At 39.9% G+C, this 22,979-nt stretch overlaps 1 protein-coding gene across 3 annotated transcripts; it reads left to right on the top strand.

Annotated features, from left to right (window-relative positions):
• The first annotated feature begins 3,576 nt into the window (after positions 1 to 3,576).
• Positions 3,577 to 12,264, top strand: LOC103706794 (RNA demethylase ALKBH10B-like). Of its 3 annotated transcripts, none has more exons than XR_005513858.1 (9): positions 3,577 to 4,769; positions 5,344 to 5,469; positions 6,502 to 6,623; positions 6,720 to 6,837; positions 8,817 to 8,936; positions 9,037 to 9,146; positions 9,215 to 9,366; positions 11,098 to 11,902; positions 12,053 to 12,264. XR_005513858.1 is itself a non-coding variant. In XM_008791028.4 (9 exons), exons 2-9 carry the CDS (start codon positions 4,172 to 4,174, stop codon positions 11,840 to 11,842), a joined length of 2,091 nt encoding a protein of 696 aa, XP_008789250.2. In that variant the 5' UTR covers positions 3,577 to 3,940; positions 4,161 to 4,171; the 3' UTR covers positions 11,843 to 12,055. The 3 variants fall into 3 exon arrangements, 2 of the variants coding, with proteins under 2 accessions (XP_008789250.2, XP_008789249.2); XM_008791028.4 differs by having other exon boundaries at positions 3,577 to 3,940; positions 4,161 to 4,769; positions 11,098 to 12,055; XM_008791027.4 differs by having other exon boundaries at positions 11,098 to 12,055.
• Positions 12,265 to 22,979: the final 10,715 nt, after the last annotated feature.

Raw genomic sequence — 22,979 nt, forward strand, 5'->3', positions numbered from 1 at the left:
TATGTAATGTGTTGTCTATAACTATTTCACACTATAAAATCTATAATGGTTCCATCCCTTACTATTGAATTTTGCTAAAGGATTAAGCCCATCATGCATGTGGTTTCTAAGATGGGAGATGTGGTAGTAGATACTTTCTGTTCCATGGTCTATTTTGTTTACTAGAAGAGTGAATATGGTGTTCCGTTGATTTTGCCATTCAATTCCAACATTATTAGAAAACTAATGGAAAAAAAAATCCATATAACATTATTTTATAACTCTTCTACTTAGTTCAAACCTTATGTGTGTCTGTCTCTTTAATATGAACATGATATCATCATCAAATGACAAAAGGATCCTTTTTCTACAAGCTTAAAGAAAAAAAAAGATGCATGTCTAGCACTCAGCTTTAATTGTATTCATATAAAAGTATGTAGTACCAATTCCAATAAAATCCTTTTATAAATATAATTAACAAATAATAATTACTATATCTACCCCATATTGGGAGCAAAACAAATTTCTTTTTCTTTTTTGGTACGACTGCTCACCCTACTATAGTATAGGTGTAGCCAGCAGAATCAAGAGCGAGAACCTGACAAAACAGTAAAGGAGAGACCCTATGGTGTGTTTGGAGGATCTCTCTGGAGTGCTGTGCAGTATAGGAGACGACTTAGTCTGCGGCTCTGTTCATCTCCTGATGCACATGCATTGCATGAAAGGCACTGCAGTTTCCCATCATCCGACGAATGTCGCAGAGTAAAGGGCTCCCATCCTCCCCCCCACCCCTCCTCTCGTACGAGTCCCCTTCAAAGATGATGCGCTCCGTACTCAGCCTCCGTCTCACGTAGGTGATGCCTTTTCATGCTGTCTTGAGCTCCACCCCTATAACTATCAGCCCATCGATGCTTTGCCCTTCCGCAGCAATCATTCGTGAGTCGTGACTCTTGATCACAAAATCCCCACCTGCTCTGTTTCCATCGCCAGTAACATAACCATCGAAGTTTACCTTAAGATGGTCGAGGGATGTGAGCTCTCGAGAGGCAAGGACTGTCCTGGACACTATATCAGTAAAGTGGGGGTCTCAGATGAAGTCGCCGTAGTGGCCATGATAATCTCAGCAGCCTAAAGAATGACTCTCTCCAAATTTGTTTTTTTCTCATGCTCCTATTTGTTCCAAATAGAGCTTACTAAGGATCGAGCTTTGAGCCTAAACTATATTTATTTCTAATCGAGTTTCAGATCGAAATTTTTTAAAATTTGATATTTTCTGCCGCCGGCTCACGTTCCGCCCTAGCTCCAAAGTAACTCAAATCATCAGAAATTCATCTAAAAACTTATAAATCTCCAACATATCAAAAATTGCAACAAGACTTGGCATCTAAAAACATGAGAATAAACAAAATGTCTTTGAACCAAATATGTGTCGTGAGTTAAACCACAACAAGAGGCGAACTCAATCAGATTGTAAGTAAAACCACCAGAGGAGGAGAACTCCATGAACTCCACAAAAAAATTGTCCATGAACAATAATTGGAGTCAAGCAGAGATTATTTAAAAATATGGCACAAACTACAAAGTATACGCACTACCATCTACCCGTCCAAGTGCTAATCCTTTCCGCCTCACAGCAACATTCAAAACATTTTGGACTCGTAGGCTGGCCCGATCTAACGGTCAGATTCTAACTACAAGAAACTAACGGCCAGTGTCACCACAAAGTCTTTCCATGTATCAACTCTCCATTTCTCACGTGGGAAACCCTTGTGAATCTCACCAAGTGTTCGCGTCCACGTGCGAAAGCGCTGACCGTTGGGCCGCAGCCTGTCGCTTGAAAACCCGAAGCAACTGCGCAAATAAGAATATATATGCAAGCTCAGGATCCACCGTCCGTTTCGAAAATGTACGACGGATCATACAAACTCGTACAACTTTTGTCCAAAAATTAAGATATAGAATTCCGCATGAAAGTAAGTATTGGATCTCTTGCTAATCTTCGTTCACAAGCATTAATACTCCTCTCATTATAACTACATGATTGTATTTATTGGTTGTTATAACGGAAGCAAGAGCCATTATATCCCCAATCTCGTCTTTAAATGAGTTTTGATTGGAATTAGATTTTATTTGATATCATCCTTCCAAGGGATCAAAATGAAGGATATTTTTTTTGTAATTATAACAAAATTAATAGTTTTTATCAAAAAATGTTTCTTTTGAAATCTAGTGATAAAGATTCCTAGAGTAAATTATTTTATTTCTTATCAATATCTATATATTTTATTATCAAGTACATATAATAAATTTAGATAAAATTATTTTTCCATCCATACAATGACTTTTATATTATTAAACTACAAGTGATATATATAGAGGAAATTAATTCTTCATCCTCGTGTGGTATAACAGAAAGTTCTTATTGACCGAAACTGCTATTTTCGATCCAAAAATTTCCGCTAATCCTAATTCTTAGTTCCTAATATATCTATAATATAGGTTAATGCGAGATCTAACAGTCAATTTTTTTTTTCATTATGATTTTTATTGATATTCTTATTTCGATCTATTGAAGTGAACATTATATTTGCACATGAATATTAATATCCACGTGATTTAGTCTTCTTTATATCGCATGTTACAATTTTTTTTTGTATAATTAGAATCATGCCTGATAATAAGAAGAAGACCACATATCATGCATGGCCTCCCATCACATGATCCAATCGTTGGATGGACTCAAAAGAATACGAGTAGAACAGGCTATACAAATACCACAGTGTAATTTTAATATATTCAAGGATAAAAGTGGGAGAAATTCGTAAAAAAAAATAAAGTGTGATGTATGGATATATATATATATATATATATATATATATATATATATATATATATATATATATATATATATATATATATATATGGGATTTTTTACATGAATATTCTCCTAAATATCAAACTTTGTAATATTCTTCTAAAATTTATATTTGCACGTACCCTTTAAAACACTTGTTTTGCTGTTTTATCTTTTTTTTATCTTTGTTTTTGCACATATACCCACGCCATCCAATGTTATTAAAAAAATTAATGGTTTTAAATTAAAATAACTAAAATACTCTTAATCGGCAAGTGTGTAAAAAGAAACATTTATAAGACGATCATGATGGAGGACAAAAAAGTAATTTCAAAAATTTATTTTGTTTTTAATTAAAATAAATATAGCTTTTATTAATAATGTTAGAAGAACCGTTTTATTTGGGGCATTCGTGCAAAAACAGCATTTTATGAGGAAAAAAAATAAATATAAATTTTAAAAAAGTATTCACGTAAATTTAAATTTTTAAAAAGAATATATATAAAAAATCCATATATATATATATATATATATATATATATATATATATATATATATATATATATATATAATATATATATATATATATATATATATATATATATATATATATATATATATGACGGTGGCTTTTACGTGCCATGCATTTAGAAAGAATATGACGGTGACTTCCCATCCCGTTATGACAGCCGTTACTTTAGACCGTAGTCCGGGAAACGATTCCGATTCCACCACCCCAACCTTCTCTCTCATTAAAGCAGCAGCGGAAGCAGGAGCTGCGGCAGCGAGGGGGACGCGTGCTCCCCAAGCCATCTCCCTCCTCCCCCCTCACAGTCCCTCCTACCCAAACCCTAGATCCCGTCTCCTTCCCCTTCTCCGCCATTCCGATCTCCCTCACCTCTCTCCCTTCGATTCCTCCTCCTCCTCCGACGACGATCTCTTCTTCAATCGATCCAGATCTGCCGAATTCTCCTCCGTATCGATCAAATTCCATTCTCTATACGTAGATTTCTCCCTCCTTTCCAAGGATTTCTACTTCTTTTTGTCAAAAAATCTCGCGTTCAATCGTTTCAATCCGATCTCCAAGACTCATTGCCAGTTCTCAAGGTCTGATTCTGCGTTTCTTCTCTTGTTTATTTTAAAGGATGGTTGGATCGATTTTAGAGGCCAAAATTTTACCTGCATTGCCACTAGCTGATATCTTTTCGATCACGAATTCCGATTTATGACGGTCGTTCGATCATTGCTTAAGAATTTCACGTTTTCTTGTTTGCCGGATTCTAAGCTCATTCTATTTTTATCCAATCTGGGAATGGGATCGGGGTAGTGGGAGTTGTTATGGCAGGGCAATCGGGCAATGCTATGATTTCCGAGAAGATGCAGTTTCCGGTCGGCGGCGGCGGTGGCGGCAGCGACCTGCAGCCGCACCAGCGGCTGTGGTTCCCGGATGAGCGGGATGGATTCATCTCGTGGATACGGGCGGAGTTCGCGGCGTCCAACGCCATTATCGACTCGCTGATACATCACCTTCGGGTCATCGGCGAACCTGGGGAGTACGATGCCGTGGTTGGGTTCATCCAGCAGCGGCGCTGCAGCTGGAACCCAGTCCTCCACCTTCAGCAGTACTTCTCGGTCGCCGAGGTCGCGTACAGTCTGCAGCAGGTCGCCTGGAGGAAGCAGCAGAGGCGCTTTGCCCAGCCGAAGGTGGCGGGGAAAGAATTCAGGAAGCCTGCGTTTGGTTACAGACACAAGTTTGAGAGCGCGAGGGAGAATCGCAGCAGCTCAGCTTCATCTGCTGGTTTGGACGCAGAGGGGAAGGGGGAGGATAAGTTAGGAAAAGAGGGGGAGGATAAGTTAGGAAAAGAAGAAGATGACAGGCGAAAGGGCGAAGCCCAACTTCCAGACGGCAATTGCTCTGTAGTTGCAGCGGAGGAGGGTAAGATCGTAAGAGTAGCTATTCTGGTATCGGTTATGCATTAACAAAATGTTATATTTTTAGTGTTATCTGGTTGAGTCTTAGATTTTAGTATATATTTTCAGTTATTTCAACATTAATTCAGGTATGAAAGCAAATGCTGTAAAAAACTGTTCGCATCAGTAGTGATTATGTTTGTTTCATTGACATCATACTATTGAAGGAAAATATGAAAGCAGAGACACTGTATCGATACATGTATATGTGACTTAAAGTTTGTAGTGTGTATTTGTCACTAAATAAATCAAGAGCACACGGGGATTTTTCAGTTCATCAATTATGTAGCAATATCCATTACATCCTTGGTAATGTTAAATGACTTCAAGTGTTTGAAAATAAAGCAGCTGGGAATTAACTCAATTACGTGGAAATATTGTTTTGATAATATTGGTTGTTTGTGACAATCGAGTTCTTTCTATTTTTTATGTTTTTCTGAGCTTTCCAGTTATTTTCATTTGATATAAATGGAGCAAAATACCTAAGAGACTGGAAGTATTGGAATTTACTTGTTTACTTGCTATTACATTGCATGCAGGGTTGGAAAAGAATTGTAGTTCCATGACAGATTGCCAAAAGAAAGATGGAGAAAAGTCGCTTGGAGATGAGTGTGTTAAGTTGGCGCCTGCAGTCCCTAATGATTGCCAGACTTTGCAGACTAAAGGTATGAGTGATGCAGTTCACAACTTAGTTGCAGGAGACTTCTAGTTAGGGCAATGCATCCAGTCTGGAAACTCTCTGAAAACTTGAAACTGTGCATGCTTCCTAAGCATTTCCTTATTTCAAGAGTTTTAAAATGTCTGCTTGCCCACCCTTACACCCAATACCTGCTCCAGCACTGTCTCTTAGTTTTGGCAACTTCATAATAATTGCATCCAAGGACATGGATTTTTTCCTGGGAAACATAAATGACTAGTTGATAGTTTATATTTTAAATTGAGTTTATCTAGTTGTCCTGGTAGATCAGGCGATAGAGGCTGCTGCCTTGTGACTTGAAGACTTAAATTTGTACTGAAAGCAAAGGAAAAAATAGTATAAGAAAGTAAGAAACAAAGAAAACACAGCACCAATAAACACTGATTAATATCCAAAGGAATACCAAGTTATTTGATTACACTGGAGAAAAAATGAGTGGGTACACCAGTACATCTGCCATATTCCAGGCAGGTCGCATCTTTAACCTCTGCACTCAGAACAATCTCCTACTCCTATAATGCTTGGACCTGTCCAAGAAGATGTTCAGCTTCAGTTGCTCCTTAGCTGTTATAGGTGATCAGAGAGAGATAGAGCCTTTCTTTGAAGTATCCTTTCATATCTAATCAGTTTTTCTAGAAACTTCCTTCCAAACTGCTCCCATGGTCTATTCCAGCAACTGTATTACTCTATATCACACAGTTCTGCATGTTCATTAACCCATGCATATCCCATGTTTGATCATAAACCTCAACATGAGCAGACGCTTGGCTGTTGTTTATATAGCAAAAATATACATGTATACAGATTAGGCTGTGATGTAAATGTTTCCTTCTATTCTTATAGTTGCACGTGAAGCAACAGCTTGTGCCCCTTACTCATTTCTTCCTGTTTGCCACTGGAAGTTTTTTTGGACCTGAAATGTCATGAACTATTCCACTGTCAACTTGTAGCATTAGAATTCGATGAAGAAATTGTTTAGCAGTACCCTTTTTTTCACCAGAGAATTGCAACAGCATGCTTCTCTGGAGTGGTGAAGGTACAATGCCAAATCAAGATGAGAAACAGCAACCTATTGCCAACCCCAAAGTTTTTGTTAGTAATGAAATGTACGATGGAAAAATGGTAAGCTAATAGGAGGAAATATGTTGATTAGCTTCTCAAGTTATCATCAATGTTATTCTTTCCCTGCTATTTAAGACCATTGTCTTACTTTCATAGGTCAATGTTGTTGAAGGACTCAAGCTTTATGAAGAGTTATTTGACCACATGGATATTACAAAACTTGGTTCATTGGCAAATGACTTGAGAGCTGCTGGTCATCGGGGAGAGTTTCAAGGCAAGTTGAACAATGTCAACTTACTTTTGCTTGAGTGAAACAAACATTACTCTTTTGGCTGTAAGCATGAATGTAAAAATGATTATGTTAGTCTTCGTGATACATGACATCTAACCTTGAGTATGAACTTAGTTTTTGGAAGGGCATGTATTAATTCTATGCATACCCACTTATTAATCTGTTGATGGGGGAAAGAATAAATAATCAGGGGCTTTGTTTTAAAATGTGGTGCATGCGGCCACATATGCACCAAATATGCAGAAACGATCCCCTGATTGCACCGCATTTCCTATATGCAACGACCGTGTGCAGTTGGGTTGCATATGCATTGAAAGGGTAGTTTGCTTGGTACCATGCTGCCAGATGTATGGCCCACTTGAGACTGACTGTATATGTGGGCTTCTAGCATTTTATTGCTGCATATATGACCGTCTTCGTATTGTGTGACCACATATGTGGCTAATGCAAGAAGGATGCATTTAGGTTAAATATTAAGCTGGTTGTGGGTTTTGGGCAGGCCAGATACATGTACATTAATATACTACTATTTTTTATTTTATATAATAATATATTATTTTCAATTTTAACATATACCAACTTCATGTATGGCTTGCGTTCTGCATGTGCGTTATGCGATTTCTTGACTGCCTTAGTATAGGCCAACAAGATAAATATACTTCGTCATATTGTACTGATTGTCGACATGCATTGGCATGGAAACTTTACCAATAGCTTTGACATGGACTGCATGTAATTTCTTTCCCTAGAAAAGTAGATATGCTCTTTGCACTCCAACAAAATGTGACATTTCATGTAAATTTTAAACACTTAATATTCCCATATCACAGAATCTAACTCATAAATTAATACAAATTAGAATTATGCTAAATTACGCAAGCCCAATGCAGAATTAATCAACTTGATACTTGTTGAGAAAATTTTAAGTCTACTCTATTCTTTTCAGTCAGACAATGCAATTATTAATATCAATTTGATGTAGGGGTGTGCACGGGTTGGATTGGGTTGGTTTGGAGTTATACCTGAAATCGAATTGATTTAAATTACAATTGTTAACCATGTAACATTGTACGTGGTATTTAACCTTTGTTGCACTATGCTCATATGCAATGGTCAACAATTGAGGTTTCCCACTCAGATTCTGAAGCATTGACTCTATATATATTTTTTCATGGTCTTGGTATTCTGTGATGAGCTTCCTAGAAAATTACAATGAGATTATTGTTTGTAGTGCTGGTGATGGGTGGTAAAGCCTACAATCCAAATGCACTGTTATGATCAACTTCGGTGGTAGCATTTGGGTAATCTTGGTTTAGTTGGCATAAGGGAGTATCTGTGATCCTTAACTATGTTTGTAAGCCTTCTGAGCCTATGCAACATTGCATGATGCAAAGGTGAACAATCCTTTGTTAGATCCTTTGCTAGATCCTGTGTCACTTGGGAAGCGGAGGCCGGATAAATGAATCATAGAAAATATATCAGATTTTGTGAATTAAGTGTATCAGATGTTTAGAGAGAGTATATTAAGTAGAATGGTGATTAGAGATGACATAAAGACATCACCAGGAAAAGAAAAAAGAGATACTATATAATAAGTGAGTCACACTTGCAGAAAATTGAATATATAGGTAGCAGTTAAGCAAATGTGCTGGCAAGAGATCAATAGCAATATCATGATGGCCAGCGAAATATCTAAATAGTTCGATTACTTGTGCTTTGAGCAGTCTTGTGATCTTTCACATGGACGATAACTCTTCGATTATTCTTTCTTTTACTCTATGCAAATGAATTGCTGTTGCTTTTTGTTCATAGTAAAAAATATTTGGCTTCATAGGTTATATTTATTCAATTTTAAGTATCGGTTCTGGTTTTGTTATGGCAAATGATGGTTATAGTGACTTCAAATAAAATTATCCCTTGATGCTGTCAATTTATAATATTCTTGGAACTGATGAAAGCAGGGCAGACATTTGTGGTTTCGAAGAGACCTGTGAAAGGGCATGGAAGGGAAATGATTCAACTGGGCTTACCCATTATTGAAGGATCTCTAGAGGATGAAAATTCTGCTGGGACTTCTAGAGGCAAGTTCCTCCTAGAACAGCAAAACTTTAACTGCTGAATCTTTTATTACATATTTTTTCCGTGGTTTGATCATAAAGATTGGTGGACCTGTACTTACAGACTGGAAGGTGGAAGCAGTTCCTAGCTTGCTGCAAGATATTCTTGATTGCATTGTACTGAAAGTTTTGACCGTCAAGCCTGATTATTGCATTATCGATTTCTTTAATGAGGTGACTGAAGCACTATAGATGTGGCTTGTAATGTAGTGAACTAGCCTGAGTTGTGCACTTTTTCACAGGGCGATCATTCACACCCTCACATGTGGCCACCTTGGTATGGCAGGCCTGTTTGTAGTTTATTCTTGACAGAATGTGACATTGTCTTTGGACAAGTAGTTGGAGGAGACCGTGGGGATTACAGAGGTTCTCTTAAGCTTTCTCTCTCAGCAGGGTATATTTCTTACTCTGGTTCCAATATTTGCATATTTTTCCATAATTTTCTTTTGATCTGTTTGGAGTAGACATCTTCAATGAACATCGGAATTATAGTAGTTTGGATCACCTTAGGAATTTGAAGTGCATGATGTATGGATATGCTGCTAATTTGATTTTGATGCCTAAATACTGCTGCTTTTGTCATATTACCAGTCCCAAAGACTTAACAAGTGCTCGCATAAAATGGGTCTCTGTAACATTCAAATTGTTTAGAAATTGAGAAGGACATGATGGGAGATCATTTTTCAGTTTACAAAAATCAGAATTGTCTCATGCATTTATATAGACTTTGGCTCGCTTGTCAAAGAATTGGCAACACTGCCACTGGAAGACCCGTTGAAGCCTTGGCCCATAGGAGTCCATGGTTAGGTTGCTTCTAACCAATCACCATATGCCTAAATTTGTAATCCCAGTTTCTGCATTTTCTGTGGAGCAGAGTTTGCAATGGGTACAACCAGAAAATATCAAATTAAATTGGTTTTTCTGCTTGATTGGGGGTTGTGCTCTGATTTGCTTCAGCTTATGATTTGTCCCAGATGGATAAATGCAGCTCCCCTTATTAAACCTTGCCTTTTTATATATGTTTAGACTCTTTCTTTTGTAGAGGAATCTTGAATGGTTGCTCCTCGATTACATGAGCATAAGCTGTGCAACCAATTTGGTCAGCCTCCCTATCAACCAGGTAGTTTATGATCTTTAATGGCAAGACCCTGTTGTCTGAAGTTAACTTCGGAATTCATCACTAATTTTGTAGTGAATTAGTGCCAAGTTGAGAACATTTTAATGTACAAAATTTGATATGAGAGAGAACACATAAAGTAAAGTTTGATGATTATTGTGTAACTTGTAACCTTAATTTGGCTTGGTTTCGCTCTCAGTTACTCACAGGAAGGGAAGATACTCAAGATGGCATTGCTGTGCTAACTCACATGCTTGCTGCAATATACTTAGATTCTAAGGATAAACTTGAAAACATATGATTTCATTTTCTCAATGAAATGGTGCTGATTATGTCATTGTTCTCTTAAAAAAGATAAATTTGAAAACTAATGTAAGCTGATGAGTCCTTGATGATATTCTTAGGATGTTAACAAAACTTGGCCTTTTATTATCCTAAATGCAAGTCTTAGGGTATTTAGGCCAGACAGAAACTATGAACCCATATCCAAGCTGGTTAATTTTCTATGAACTTTTAGTGTGTTAAAGGTTTATCTTCATCTCTCAATCTATCCAGTGCTAATCATCTAGTAATTTGTAATCCATAGCTTTCCGATCGAAATATTTGTCGGTGGCTATGCCTAGTTTGCGAACAATCATGGATAGCAATTATAAGCATGTACTAGGAGAGTCCTGTGAATCTTAATTTGCATATAAATTCGAAACCTAAATTATGCAACAGTCTTGTTAAATTATTCATTTGTCGAAAAATACAAGTTTCGAGGTAAAGCATTATCATGTATTACATCTTCATGAGTAGAATGAATCTTGAATTAAATGTTGGTTTATTATACACTGTAGATTATAAAAAGGAAAAAGGAATCCGTTTCTGTGCAGCAACTGGAATAGACATACAACACTTTCAATTTTGTCCCATCATGCTTGTGATCTCGCTTCTAGGTGTAAAATAATAATCCTTCCACGATTTTTTAAACTCATCTGCTCTCTCTCTCTCTCTCTCCAACTATAGATCCCTCCTGGTGATGCAAGGCAAAAGCGCAGATCTAGCCAAGCATGCCATTCCCTCCCTCTGCAAGCAGCGTGTCCTTCTAACCTTTGGAAAATCGCAGCCAAAGAAGACCTTTCCATCTGAAGGTATGCACTTCCCTTCCTCCGGTGCACCTCCACCCTCACATTGGGTCACATCATCAGGTAGGCCCCCTAAGCATTACGGAGTGAACCCCACTAGTGGTGTCCTACCGGCCCCTGCCATCTGTCACCAACACTTGCCTTCCAATGGAATACAGCAGCTGTTTATCGCGCCTGCTCCAGTGCCCCCTGCAGCTGTCCCCTACCCTGCGCCACTGCCTCCTGCATCTGCTGGATGGACAGTGGCTGCACCTCAAATGCACACTTCTCCTCGATTCCCTATTCCTGGTACCGGAGTCTTTCTCCCCCCACCTGGCTCAGACCAGCCTCCCCCATCATCACACCAGCTCTCAGTAGTGCCAATTCACACAGAAACTAGCACTCCTCTGCTCGCTTGTTTGGCACCTGAGAATGAGAATGAGGTGGAGAAACCGAACTGTAATAGCAGTGCTTCTCCTAAGAAAATAACAGATGGAGTAGGACCAAGAATGGAGTGCAATGGCAGCTTGACTGTTGGTGCTGGTGTTGGTGGAAGTAAGGAAGAACATCAGGCTGTTAGTGCTAAGAAGGTAGGAAAAGGATGGAGTGCCAAATTCTGTTCTCTAAGTACTAGCATGAAGGGATAATCTGAGGAACTGCATGAGTTTGGGGCAAATGCAAAGAGCGGCAAACAAGTTGCTGAACTAGTAATTCACCTTTGTTCACTTCTATAATTAGTACGGGTTCTTTTTAATTTTTGTGGCATCTCAGTTGACTGAAATATCAGGAATGATTTTTTTTTTTCCCATTTCATTTTTGCTGTGATTGCTGTCAAACTTACTCTGCATATTTTTCAGGAACTTCACTCAGCAAAAAAACAGGTTTGATACATATTTTTCGAAGTTTACTTGTTAATTTTCCAGCTTCCCAGTTTGACAGCATCGGTGATGGAGATGTATATGGTAATATCAGTGGCACTCTATGAGATGATTTTTGTTTTCCTCTCGGATCAATGATGCTACTAGAAAAATCAGCATTCTGCCACCACCACAAGATTGCTATGAGCTTCGTTGGTCGGATTCTATGATCAAGCTATGTTTGGCACTCAGGCTAAAATGCAAAACCTGCTAATATGAAAGGAGCAGCAAAGTTTAATCATATAGTATATGAAAATTTTAGAGGATGCCTCTTAGGCTTTAGTTGCTATGCAGGTAAGATGTCTAAAATGGAAATTTAAATCTGGGCAATCCAGGTATGGTCGGCTATCTCATTTTTGATTTTTCTCTAAACTTACAGCATCTCTCTCTCAGTGTAAATACATTATCCCAAGGATTGTATCAAATTCCTTGGTTAAATTAAGAGTATATAAAAATTAGTTTTAAAATATTTAAAAGTTGATGCAGAATATTTTCAGTCTGCTGCTTAGTAAATATACAAGCAGATTTTGCAGCCATTTTTTTTTTTTAATCAATTCCTTCTATGAATAACTATGGGAGGGACAGCCAAAATTCAGGAAAGCCAAATGTATCACTTTTTGACTCACAAAAAGACCAACCAACCAATATAAGATGATACTGAATTTTCTTAAATAAGCTGTATGAGATAGTAAATCAAAATGGTGCCTGGAATAATTCATCAAGTAGAAAGTCGGTGGCAATTCAAGCTATCAATAGCAATTTGCTCGATGCCTGCAACATAATTGGCCACGCGAGGTTATAGCTAGGTCTTGCGTGATTAGCCTCGGCCTAACTAATGCAAAGTTTTATAACAAAAGTTATAACAATTATAAAGGCCAATATAATTAGAGGCATAAATGGGCTTGAGATCAAGCAAAATCCAAATCCAAACTCACTAAAAACAATTGAATTTGGATTTGGTTCTGGATTTACTTTTTGAAGCATATTTGTTTCGGTTTTTCTTTATTGGATTTGGTTTGGATCGAAATGCTTAATGAACGTCCAATAACTCTATAACAAATAATAATTTTACATTATGTCAATATTTTTTGACATCTTTGAGATATTTTCCTAAACAACTTTATACCTATGGTTCTATATTTTCAGTAACTAACATGTTCACAATTGCAATATCATTTATTTTTATTTCAAGTAATTTCACCTAATAGCAACCAATGATCAATGCCAGTTTGAAGTGCATATAATGACACACGTGGCATTTTTTTTTCATATTTATGCATGTAATTATCATGAGACTACCAATCAGATTACCGGTTTGAATATCTCACATCCAATACCAGCCCAACAAACTATCAGAAATTATTCGATCAGGTTCCCGGATATTAAGTTAGATTAATTTGTCAAACTGTCAGGTATCATTTATTATCCTAGTTATAAAAATTGTTGCTAAAAAGAATATATGAAACTATTTATGGATATGCTGCTACTCAAAGAAAAGACAATATACTTGCACCTTTGACCTGAAACATATACTAGGATATTTTCTTAAAAAGCAACTATATCGACACGAATCACTTGTATTTTTTTTTTTCCTTCACTTGATGGCAGCCGTTGAAGTCTCTCTTATGATTTTTTCTTTAGAGTTTTTTCTAACGTACTTCTTAACCGAATAAAATAAATAATACCTTGCCCATGTATTTATATGTCACCTATTGTGATTGGACAAAAAAAAAAAAAAATTTATGAAAACAACTTCCAATAATGTTTTACTACATCAATATGAATTAAGAGAAGTGTAAAACTGTTTTTTGATAAAATGTTGGTAAAAGAAAATATGATATAGACTTCCGGTATGCATACTGTTTATTTTGACCTCGCCCAAAATGGCTAGTTGAAAGGTATTATTTGAGTTCCTTACTCCTATATAAGTACTCAAGATTTATCCAGCAAATAACCGATGTAAAACTAAACATACGCTCGCATGGGTGATTACATATTCCTTCCGTTTAAGCCTCGACATCCTCGTTGGACTAAAAGTTCAAATCTATTCAAATCTAATTACAAGCACCACAGTCGGCCTGTGGTCAGCCCTAAATGAATATGTGCTGCAGTCTTCTAGTCCGCATACATTATGTGCTGGGTTTGCTTTGATACCATTTGTAACAACCTAGGATCTTACCCAAAAATGCCAGCCGGAAGATTTTTTTTAGGTTCCTTATTCCTATATAAGTATCCAAAATCTTCTAAATGAATAATCGATATGAAACTAAATACATGTCCGCACATATCCTTACATATGTGGTTCCACAATTTGAGTACGAGGCCAATATCCAGGCCTGGTCCCAGCACCAGCTGAGCCGGCCGAACCGGTGGGTTATAAATGGACCGGACAGGTCTCGCGGGCGCCTACTCCTAATCTCGGCGGGGCGCCGAGAAAGGTCCCACGCCACCTTTTCCCTGTTTAAACGCTTTCATCGTATCACCACCTCGAAACGTTAAAGATAATCCGGAGACAAGAAAACTCAAAGAGAGATCTAGTGTTTCGCTCCCTCCCAGATCGATCGCCCTCTCCTCCTCCTCCTCCTCCTCCTCTCCATCTTCCTCTTGCCACCGGCCTTTGGGTAAACTCGGATCCCCTTGCATTGCGTTTTTCCTTTCGCATATCGTGATTCAGACCGCGATTTTTTTTCTGTTCCTGGATCTTTTCAGTTTATTGTTGGAATTTTTTTTCTCATAATTGATTGATATGAACTGATTGTTTTCTGATTGTATCTCAGAGCAAACGCTGATTTCTATTTGATTTAGTGTAGAATCTTTATTTTGGCTAGCAATGGGATCCTGATCCTTGTCCTTTTTTTTCATCAAATATTTGCATTTTTTTTACTTAAATACATGACTTCCAAAAAAAAAGAGAGAAAGAAACAGAGATTGTTATATGTGAAAGTTGTAGGATGATCCCCAAGATAGTGAAACTGTCATGGAAAGCCAAATGACCGGCCCCCACACCTGTCACAGAAAAAAAATTATTATATTGACTAATTTTGGTATCTGAAGGTTTACTAGCAATGCCTGCCATGATGGGTTAACAACTTATGCACTCATATGATTGCATTGATAAATAAATTCTTTTACATCATTTGATAGTTCTATATGTGTGTCACTCTTGCGTAATCTAAGTAAATAAGGGAAACAAGTTTCTTGGGGGGGCAGGTGGTAATGCGTTATGCAATCACAATGTGATCGATCAGCATCCATGATGCAGGACCATAATGAAACCCAGCCGTGGAGCCATGATTAGGAGTTCTTTTTGTTTTAGAATTATGATTTGGTTGAATCAAGTGTGGAGTCTTTGTGTATTGCTTAATTAAGTTTGTCTTGGGTTTGGTTCAAGTTGGGATTAGGAGTCTTGTTGGTTTGGGTTTAGTTTTCTTTGAGTCTATTTTGATTAGGACTTGATTAGGGATTTAGGGTGTGTCGTGAGTCATATAAAAGAGGGGAAAGGAGCCGCCATCCTCCTTCTTCTTCATTGTTTTCCCATGAATTAAAAAAAAAAAAAACAGAAACTTTGCAAAGCTCTGTTAAGAGCCCAAACCCCTGTTCTTCTTTGTTTGGGTGATTCAAGCCAACAGTGGAACAGGGACATCATCTTCTTCACCTCGCCTCTCCCCGCATCATTTGGTATCAGAGCGAGGATTTCCCTGGTTCGATGGCAGATGGCGGTGCGGCGAGTGCTCCTCCCGGTGATGATGATCGTGGGATGCCGGCGTTGTGGGCGGCCATCCGCGGCTTGGAAGGAGCCGTCCGTGACATCCAACAAGCCCTTCAAAGCATGCGCGTCGACATCAACCGGGAGCGACTGCAAGCCCGTGAGGATCTCCCTCACGGTCCACCGATGCCGGCACGGGATCCACCCCACCGACGTCGGCAACGGGTTCTTCCGGAGACGTCCGACGAGGAAGAAGAGGAAGCGGTCCACGGGGCGTTTGGTGGACCGCGACTGCATCCAGGTGACTTCGGCTCTGTTGGGGGCGAACGGGCCGGAGGACCCTTCGAGCGATGCTTTCCCGACGGAGGAGCGGCTAACGACGGCGGCGGGGGGCAGCGTCCAAGGAGGAATCGGCCGGAGGCGTTCGACCACCGGCGAATCCAGGTTGGGGACGGCGTCTTCAGCGAAGCTAATGAGTTCCGTGGACAACGACCCTGGGGAAATCAAGGTCATATGGGCCGCAGGCGTGATGGATTCGACCGAGGACTTAACCGTGGAGATTTGGCTTTTGACGCTTGGCCCCCTGATGAAGATGCAATCGCTGACGAAGTGCAGGAGCCATATCCACGGATGAACAGGGCCTATGCAGGAGGAAGACATATGGAACCCATGAGAAATAGGTTCCCTTGTGGCGCTCGTGACAGGGGCTCCCCTGATTTCAGATTGAAAGTAGACCTCCCTGCATTCAACGGCAATCTCCACATTGAGGGATTTTTGGACTGGTTGGCCGAAGTAGAAAAATTTTTTGATTATATGGAGATCCCAGATCAGAAGAAAGTGAAGTTGGTCGCGTATAAATTAAAGGGTGGAGCATCTGCATGGTGGGATCAACTGCAACATAACCGCCTACGGCAAAGGAAGATGCAGATCACCACCTGGCGCAAGATGAAGCAACATTTGCGTGGCCGTTTTCTCCCGCCTGACTACGAGCAGGCGCTCTACCATCAGTACCAGAACTGCCGACAGGGCCCCCGGACGGTGACCGAATACACTGATGAATTCAACCGCCTCAATGCCCGCAACAACTTGTCAGAAACAGAAAATCAGCAAGTGGCAAGGTACATTGGTGGGTTGAAGCCAGCCATCCGAGATCAGGTGGATTTATATCCGGTGTGGAGTCTGACGGAAGCTACAAGTTTGGCCTTAAAACTAGAGGCGCAGGCGACACGAAAGGCACACCAATTTCAGCCCATGACTAGAGCATTATCCTCGCGCTCCACCATGGCAAAGCAGAAGACTGTTGAAGGGGCGGCCACCTCGAGTCAACCACCACCGATATCCACATCGAGAGGAGCCGAAAATTTCAGCAGGCAGCAGGCGGCCCCAAAAGGTAGTGGCAACCCCTACGAGAAACCCATGCCTATAAAATGTTACAGATGTCAGGAGGTTGGGCATCGGTCTAACGAGTGTCCGAAGCGACGGCCAGTCCACGTAGTCGAAGCTGAGGATGAAGAAGAAGTGCCGCAGGAGGAGGAGGATCATGAAGAGGGGCAGACCGACGATGAAGACGTCGAGGTGACGGCGCCAGATCAGGGAGTTCTGGCTTCCTTTGTAGTTCAGCGAATTTTATTTGCCCCGAAGAATGAAGAAGAATCGCAACGCCACAGCATCTTCAAAACTTGCTGCATTATCAACAAAACTGTGTGCAACGTGATTATTGACAGCGGCAGTAGCGAAAACATTGTTTCCTCCGCGTTGGTCCGTGCGATGGGATTGAAGACAGAAAAGCACCCGTCTCCTTATAAGATTGGATGGATTAAGAAAGGAGCTGAAACGAGGGTAGAAAATGTATGCAGGGTGCCCTTGTCCATCGGGAGGTACTACAAGGATGAAGTGGTATGCGATGTGGTGGATATGGATGCATGTCATGTTCTACTCGGGCGTCCATGGCAGCATGACACAGATGTTACATTCAGGGGCCGAGACAACACATACTTGTTCCGATGGCAGGGTAGGAAAATTCTGTTGGTGCCCATGAAAGAGAAGCCTACCCCCAAAACTTCTCAAGTGGAGGGGAAGTCTTTCCTTGCAGTTTCTGGTGCGCAGTTCATGGCGGAACTCAAGGGGGCTGAAGAGGTTATGGTGTTGATTGTTAAGGGGACGGAGATGCCTATCCTGCAGCAGGTGCCCGAGGAGTTCAAAGAATTGTTGACAGAGTTCAAAGACATCACTCCTGCAGAGTTACCAAATGGACTGCCTCCCATGCGAGATATTCAGCACCATATTGATTTGGTGCCTGGTGCAAGTCTTCCCAATCTGCCTCATTACCGCATGAGTCCCAAGGAGAGCAAAATTCTGCAGCAACAAGTTGAAGATTTGATCAAGAAGGGGCTGATCCGGGAGAGCATGAGTCCGTGCGCGGTGCCTGCACTTTTGACGCCGAAGAAGGATGGGAGTTGGCGTATGTGTGTGGATAGCCGTGCGATCAACAGGATAACAGTAAAATACCGGTTTCCCATACCCCGTTTGAATGATATGCTCGACATGTTAGAAGGAGCCAAGGTCTTCTCCAAAATTGACTTACGAAGCGGCTACCATCAAATCCGGATTCGCCCTGGTGATGAGTGGAAGACGGCGTTCAAGACGAAGGATGGGTTATATGAGTGGATGGTCATGCCTTTTGGCCTATCCAATGCACCGAGCACCTTCATGAGAATAATGAATCAGGTACTAAAATCATTTATTGGAAAGTTCGTCGTCGTCTACTTTGATGATATTTTGATCTATAGTCGCAATGAAATTGAGCATAAGGAGCACTTGAGAGCAGTTTTGCTTGCTTTACGGGAGAATCAGTTGTTTGTTAATCTTAAGAAGTGTCATTTTGTTACAAAACGCTTGGTGTTCCTGGGATTTGTTGTTGGGGCTGATGGCATACAGGTTGATGAAGAGAAGGTAAAGGCAATACGGGAGTGGCCGATTCCTACAAATGTTAGCCAAGTCCGCAGCTTTCATGGGTTAGCGACATTCTATCGGCGTTTCATTCGGAACTTCAGTACCATCGTCGCTCCCATCACCGAATGCATGAAGAAGGGCCAATTTCAATGGAAGGAGCAGCAACAAGCAAGTTTTGAACTGATAAAAGAAAAGCTAACCTCTGCACCAGTACTAGCATTACCGAGTTTTGAGAAGCTATTTGAAGTGGAGTGTGATGCTTCTGTGGTCGGCATAGGGGCTGTTTTGACCCAAGAAGGACGGCCCGTGGAGTACTTCAGTGAAAAACTTAGTGAAGCACGGCAAAAATGGACAACCTACGAGCTAGAGTTCTATGCCATCATCCGGGCGTTGAAGCATTGGGAGCATTACCTTATTCAAAAAGAATTTGTTCTGTACAGCGACCATCAAGCCTTGAAGTACATCAATAATCAGAACAATTTGAACCGAATGCATGTTCGTTGGGTAAGCTTCTTGCAGAAATTTTCCTTTGTGTTGAAGCATCGGTCCGGGCAGCAGAATCGGGTGGCAGATGCTTTGAGTCGACGCAATGCTTTATTGACTACCATGCAGGCAGAGGTCGTGGGGTTTGAATATTTGAAAGAGTTGTATGCAGAAGATGAGGATTTCAAAGATGTATGGGCAAAGTGTACAAGTCATCAAGCAACTGGAGACTTCAACATTCAGGATGGCTATCTATTTCGCGGCAATTCCTTATGTATTCCCAGATCCTCATTGCGAGAGAAGCTGATTAGAGACCTTCATGGTGGCGGTCTTAGTGGGCATATGGGTCGGGACAAGACCATTGCCAGTCTCACGGAAAGGTATCATTGGCCGCAGCTGAGAAGAGATGTTGGAAAATTTATTCAAAGGTGCTATACTTGCCAGACAGCGAAGGGACAGTCGCAAAACACTGGATTATATATGCCTCTACCTGTGCCAAATGCTATTTGGGAGGATCTGTCGATGGATTTTGTGTTGGGACTTCCCCGAACACAAAGGGGTGTAGATTCAGTCTTCGTGGTGGTGGACAGGTTCTCCAAGATGGCGCATTTCATCCCTTGCAAGAAGACATCAGATGCATCCCACATTGCAAGGTTGTTCTTTCGAGAGATTGTTCGATTGCATGGAGTACCACAATCTATAACATCAGATCGGGATTCCAAATTTTTGAGTCACTTCTGGCTTACTCTTTGGAGGATGTTTGACACTTCATTAAATTTCAGTAGCACTGCGCATCCTCAGACTGATGGACAGACAGAAGTGGTTAACAGGACACTGGGTAATTTGATCCGTTGTATTTGTGGGAGTACCCCGAAACATTGGGATTATGCCTTGGCCCAAGCAGAGTTTGCCTACAACAATGCTATCCATAGTGGAACCGGAAGGTCGCCTTTCTCCATTGTCTATTCAAAGGCACCAAAGCACGCATTGGATCTGGCGCGCCTACCGAAAATTTTGGGAAAGAGCGTGGCTGCAGAACATTTGGCAGAGGAGGTTCAAGCTATACAGTTGGAGGTGAAGAAGCGCCTCGAGGACACAAATGCTAAATACAAATCAACGACAGATAAGCATCGAAGGCACAAAGAATTTCGAGAAGGCGACATGGTGATGGTTTTCCTGCGCAAAGAAAGGTTTCCCGTGGGAACTTACAGCAAATGGAAGCCAAGAAAGTATGGCCCATACAGAATCTTGAAAAAGATCAATAACAATGCTTACGTTGTGGACCTGCCAGATGACATGGAAATTTCAAAGACTTTTAATGTCGCTGATATCTATGAATACCATAACCCGGAAGAGCGGTTATATCCAGATGAGAACTCGAGGACGAGTTGTGTTCAAGTGGAGGGGACTGATGCAGGACCATAATGAAACCCAGCCGTGGAGCCATGATTAGGAGTTCTTTTTGTTTTAGAATTATGATTTGGTTGAATCAAGTGTGGAGTCTTTGTGTATTGCTTAATTAAGTTTGTCTTGGGTTTGGTTCAAGTTGGGATTAGGAGTCTTGTTGGTTTGGGTTTAGTTTTCTTTGAGTCTATTTTGATTAGGACTTGATTAGGGATTTAGGGTGTGTCGTGAGTCATATAAAAGAGGGGAAAGGAGCCGCCATCCTCCTTCTTCTTCATTGTTTTCCCATGAATTAAAAAAAAAAAAAACAGAAACTTTGCAAAGCTCTGTTAAGAGCCCAAACCCCTGTTCTTCTTTGTTTGGGTGATTCAAGCCAACAGTGGAACAGGGACATCATCTTCTTCACCTCGCCTCTCCCCGCATCAATCCAAAGTGTTTCCTATGGTTTCATAGCTGTAGGGCTTCACCATCATTTCTTTCCTGTTTAATGCCAAGATGATATGTGGAGCTTGATTTCAATGTTGTTCTGGCCATTTATAGATAAGAGAAATTATATCAGCATAAAAAGCTGGGAGACGTCAAAGTTCAAAGAAGGCAGATTATGCTGTGGAGTGTGCGATTGTTTCGATAATTTTGGCTCACATCCATGTATATATCCAAACTCACTCACTTTAGGTGATCTCAGATTGCTTGTCACTTGGAAGCCGTGATCCTTAAGTACAGCACAAATGTGTTTTCTAATTGCTTGTTGCATTGTAGCATCTCAGTCCAGATTTCCTAGGCGAAATAATGTACAGTTGCTGCAATACGAGTAAAAATAATCAAATTCAAATTTACAGTGAAGTTTGAAGTTTGAACTATATCGACTTATAGTTGATTTGCTGTTTTGTGGTAACTGTGATCTCTGAGTTTGGGAATATGTTAACTATATTTGTTTTGATCTTAACTATAATCTCCCTTCTCTCATTTTGCATTTATTTAGAAGAGGAAGAGGGAAAGAGAAGCACTTCAAATGAGGGGCATAAGGGCCTGAAACTTATTTTGAATTTTACTTGTAAAATTATTATTGTTATTTTTTAATGAGAATATGCTACTTATGGTTTCTGTTTAACGATGCTCTGCTTAATTTTATAATGCTGACTAGAATATGGCATGTGCAGTGCATGTTGCTGTGGAGATGCAGAGATGTAGGGCTTCATGAATGGAATATATTTCACATGATAATGCTCATTTTTGTTTTATATCTCCATGTATTTGTCCGACCATGCAGACACCCATATCGGTAGGCATATCTTACTGATATTAGTTTAAATTTAGCATGTCGATAAGTTTCATTGGAGGTTAGTTAAACACCAGGTTGATCAGTAGTCAGAAGATTTTCTAAGAGCAATGGTTTGGATACCTGATGGAACAAAGTTGACAAAGGTTATTTTTTCACCGAGGAAAAAAAATGTTTCATAAAATGTTCTGTTTGATAGCTGAAGCAGCAAGATGCCAGATATAATGACAAGATAGATGCTTTTGTTAGGAGCAAGCAAGATATCAAATGGAAAAAGGAGCCAGCTAAGGATGTCACCATTGTCTGTGGCTTTATTATGTGGGGAAGACAATGATAGAAGCATGGTACGTAAATAGTGGATAATTAAAAATGTAAAATTTGCAAAACAGAATGTGACTCATAGTATGATTATGAATTAATTAGTGTTTGGGGAAGAGATGATAAAATAGGTAGTCCATATTCTCATGTTGAACTGAATGCTATAACTGGGGAAGTTTGGACTAAATTAAATCTTTAAAATATGAAATACTGGAAGGTAAAAGGATATGAGGAAATCTAAATGGTAATCTATATTACAAGGACTTCTGTAAGAGTGTTTGTGCTGGTGTTTTTGGTCTTTCTAGTCCCTTTAAATATCTCCTATTGGAACCAAGCAGATGTCATGCATGTCATGTCGAGTCATCGTGTTGACTTGGGTCTATTGGAGTAAACTGGAAAGTCTAGTAATATAAATGGGCATGCAGTGTAAATTAGCATTCATAGATTGCTAGAGATAAGTTATTCCTGAATTGATATAAAGGCGCAACGCCTATTCTCCTACATCCACTATTGAATCTGCTGTTAAAAAGTATGATATCTTGTTTGGAAACTTTTTTCCTTCTTCTGACTTTAATAGACCAATATTTTAAGAAACCATGACCTTGCAAAAGGATTGACTCAACAAGCATTATCTGTTTGGATCAAATCAATTTATTGCATTTTCCTTCTTTCATTTGCTGAATTCTCTGGATCTTAAACTGGTACCTTTCTTTCCTCAGAGATAA

Source organism: Phoenix dactylifera, chromosome 11 (genome assembly GCF_009389715.1).
Source record: "Phoenix dactylifera cultivar Barhee BC4 chromosome 11, palm_55x_up_171113_PBpolish2nd_filt_p, whole genome shotgun sequence".
Classification (NCBI taxonomy): Eukaryota; Viridiplantae; Streptophyta; class Magnoliopsida; order Arecales; family Arecaceae; genus Phoenix; species Phoenix dactylifera.

Bases quoted from the DNA above. Each gene is read 5' to 3' on its own strand.
- LOC103706794 (XM_008791027.4), top strand. From the start codon at position 4,172: ATGGCAGGGCAATCGGGCAATGCTATGATTTCCGAGAAGATGCAGTTT. The intron at 6,624-6,719 runs GTAAGCTAATAG...TTACTTTCATAG, and splicing joins AAATGTACGATGGAAAAATG to GTCAATGTTGTTGAAGGACT. The intron at 9,367-11,097 runs GTATATTTCTTA...CTCCAACTATAG, and splicing joins AAGCTTTCTCTCTCAGCAGG to ATCCCTCCTGGTGATGCAAG.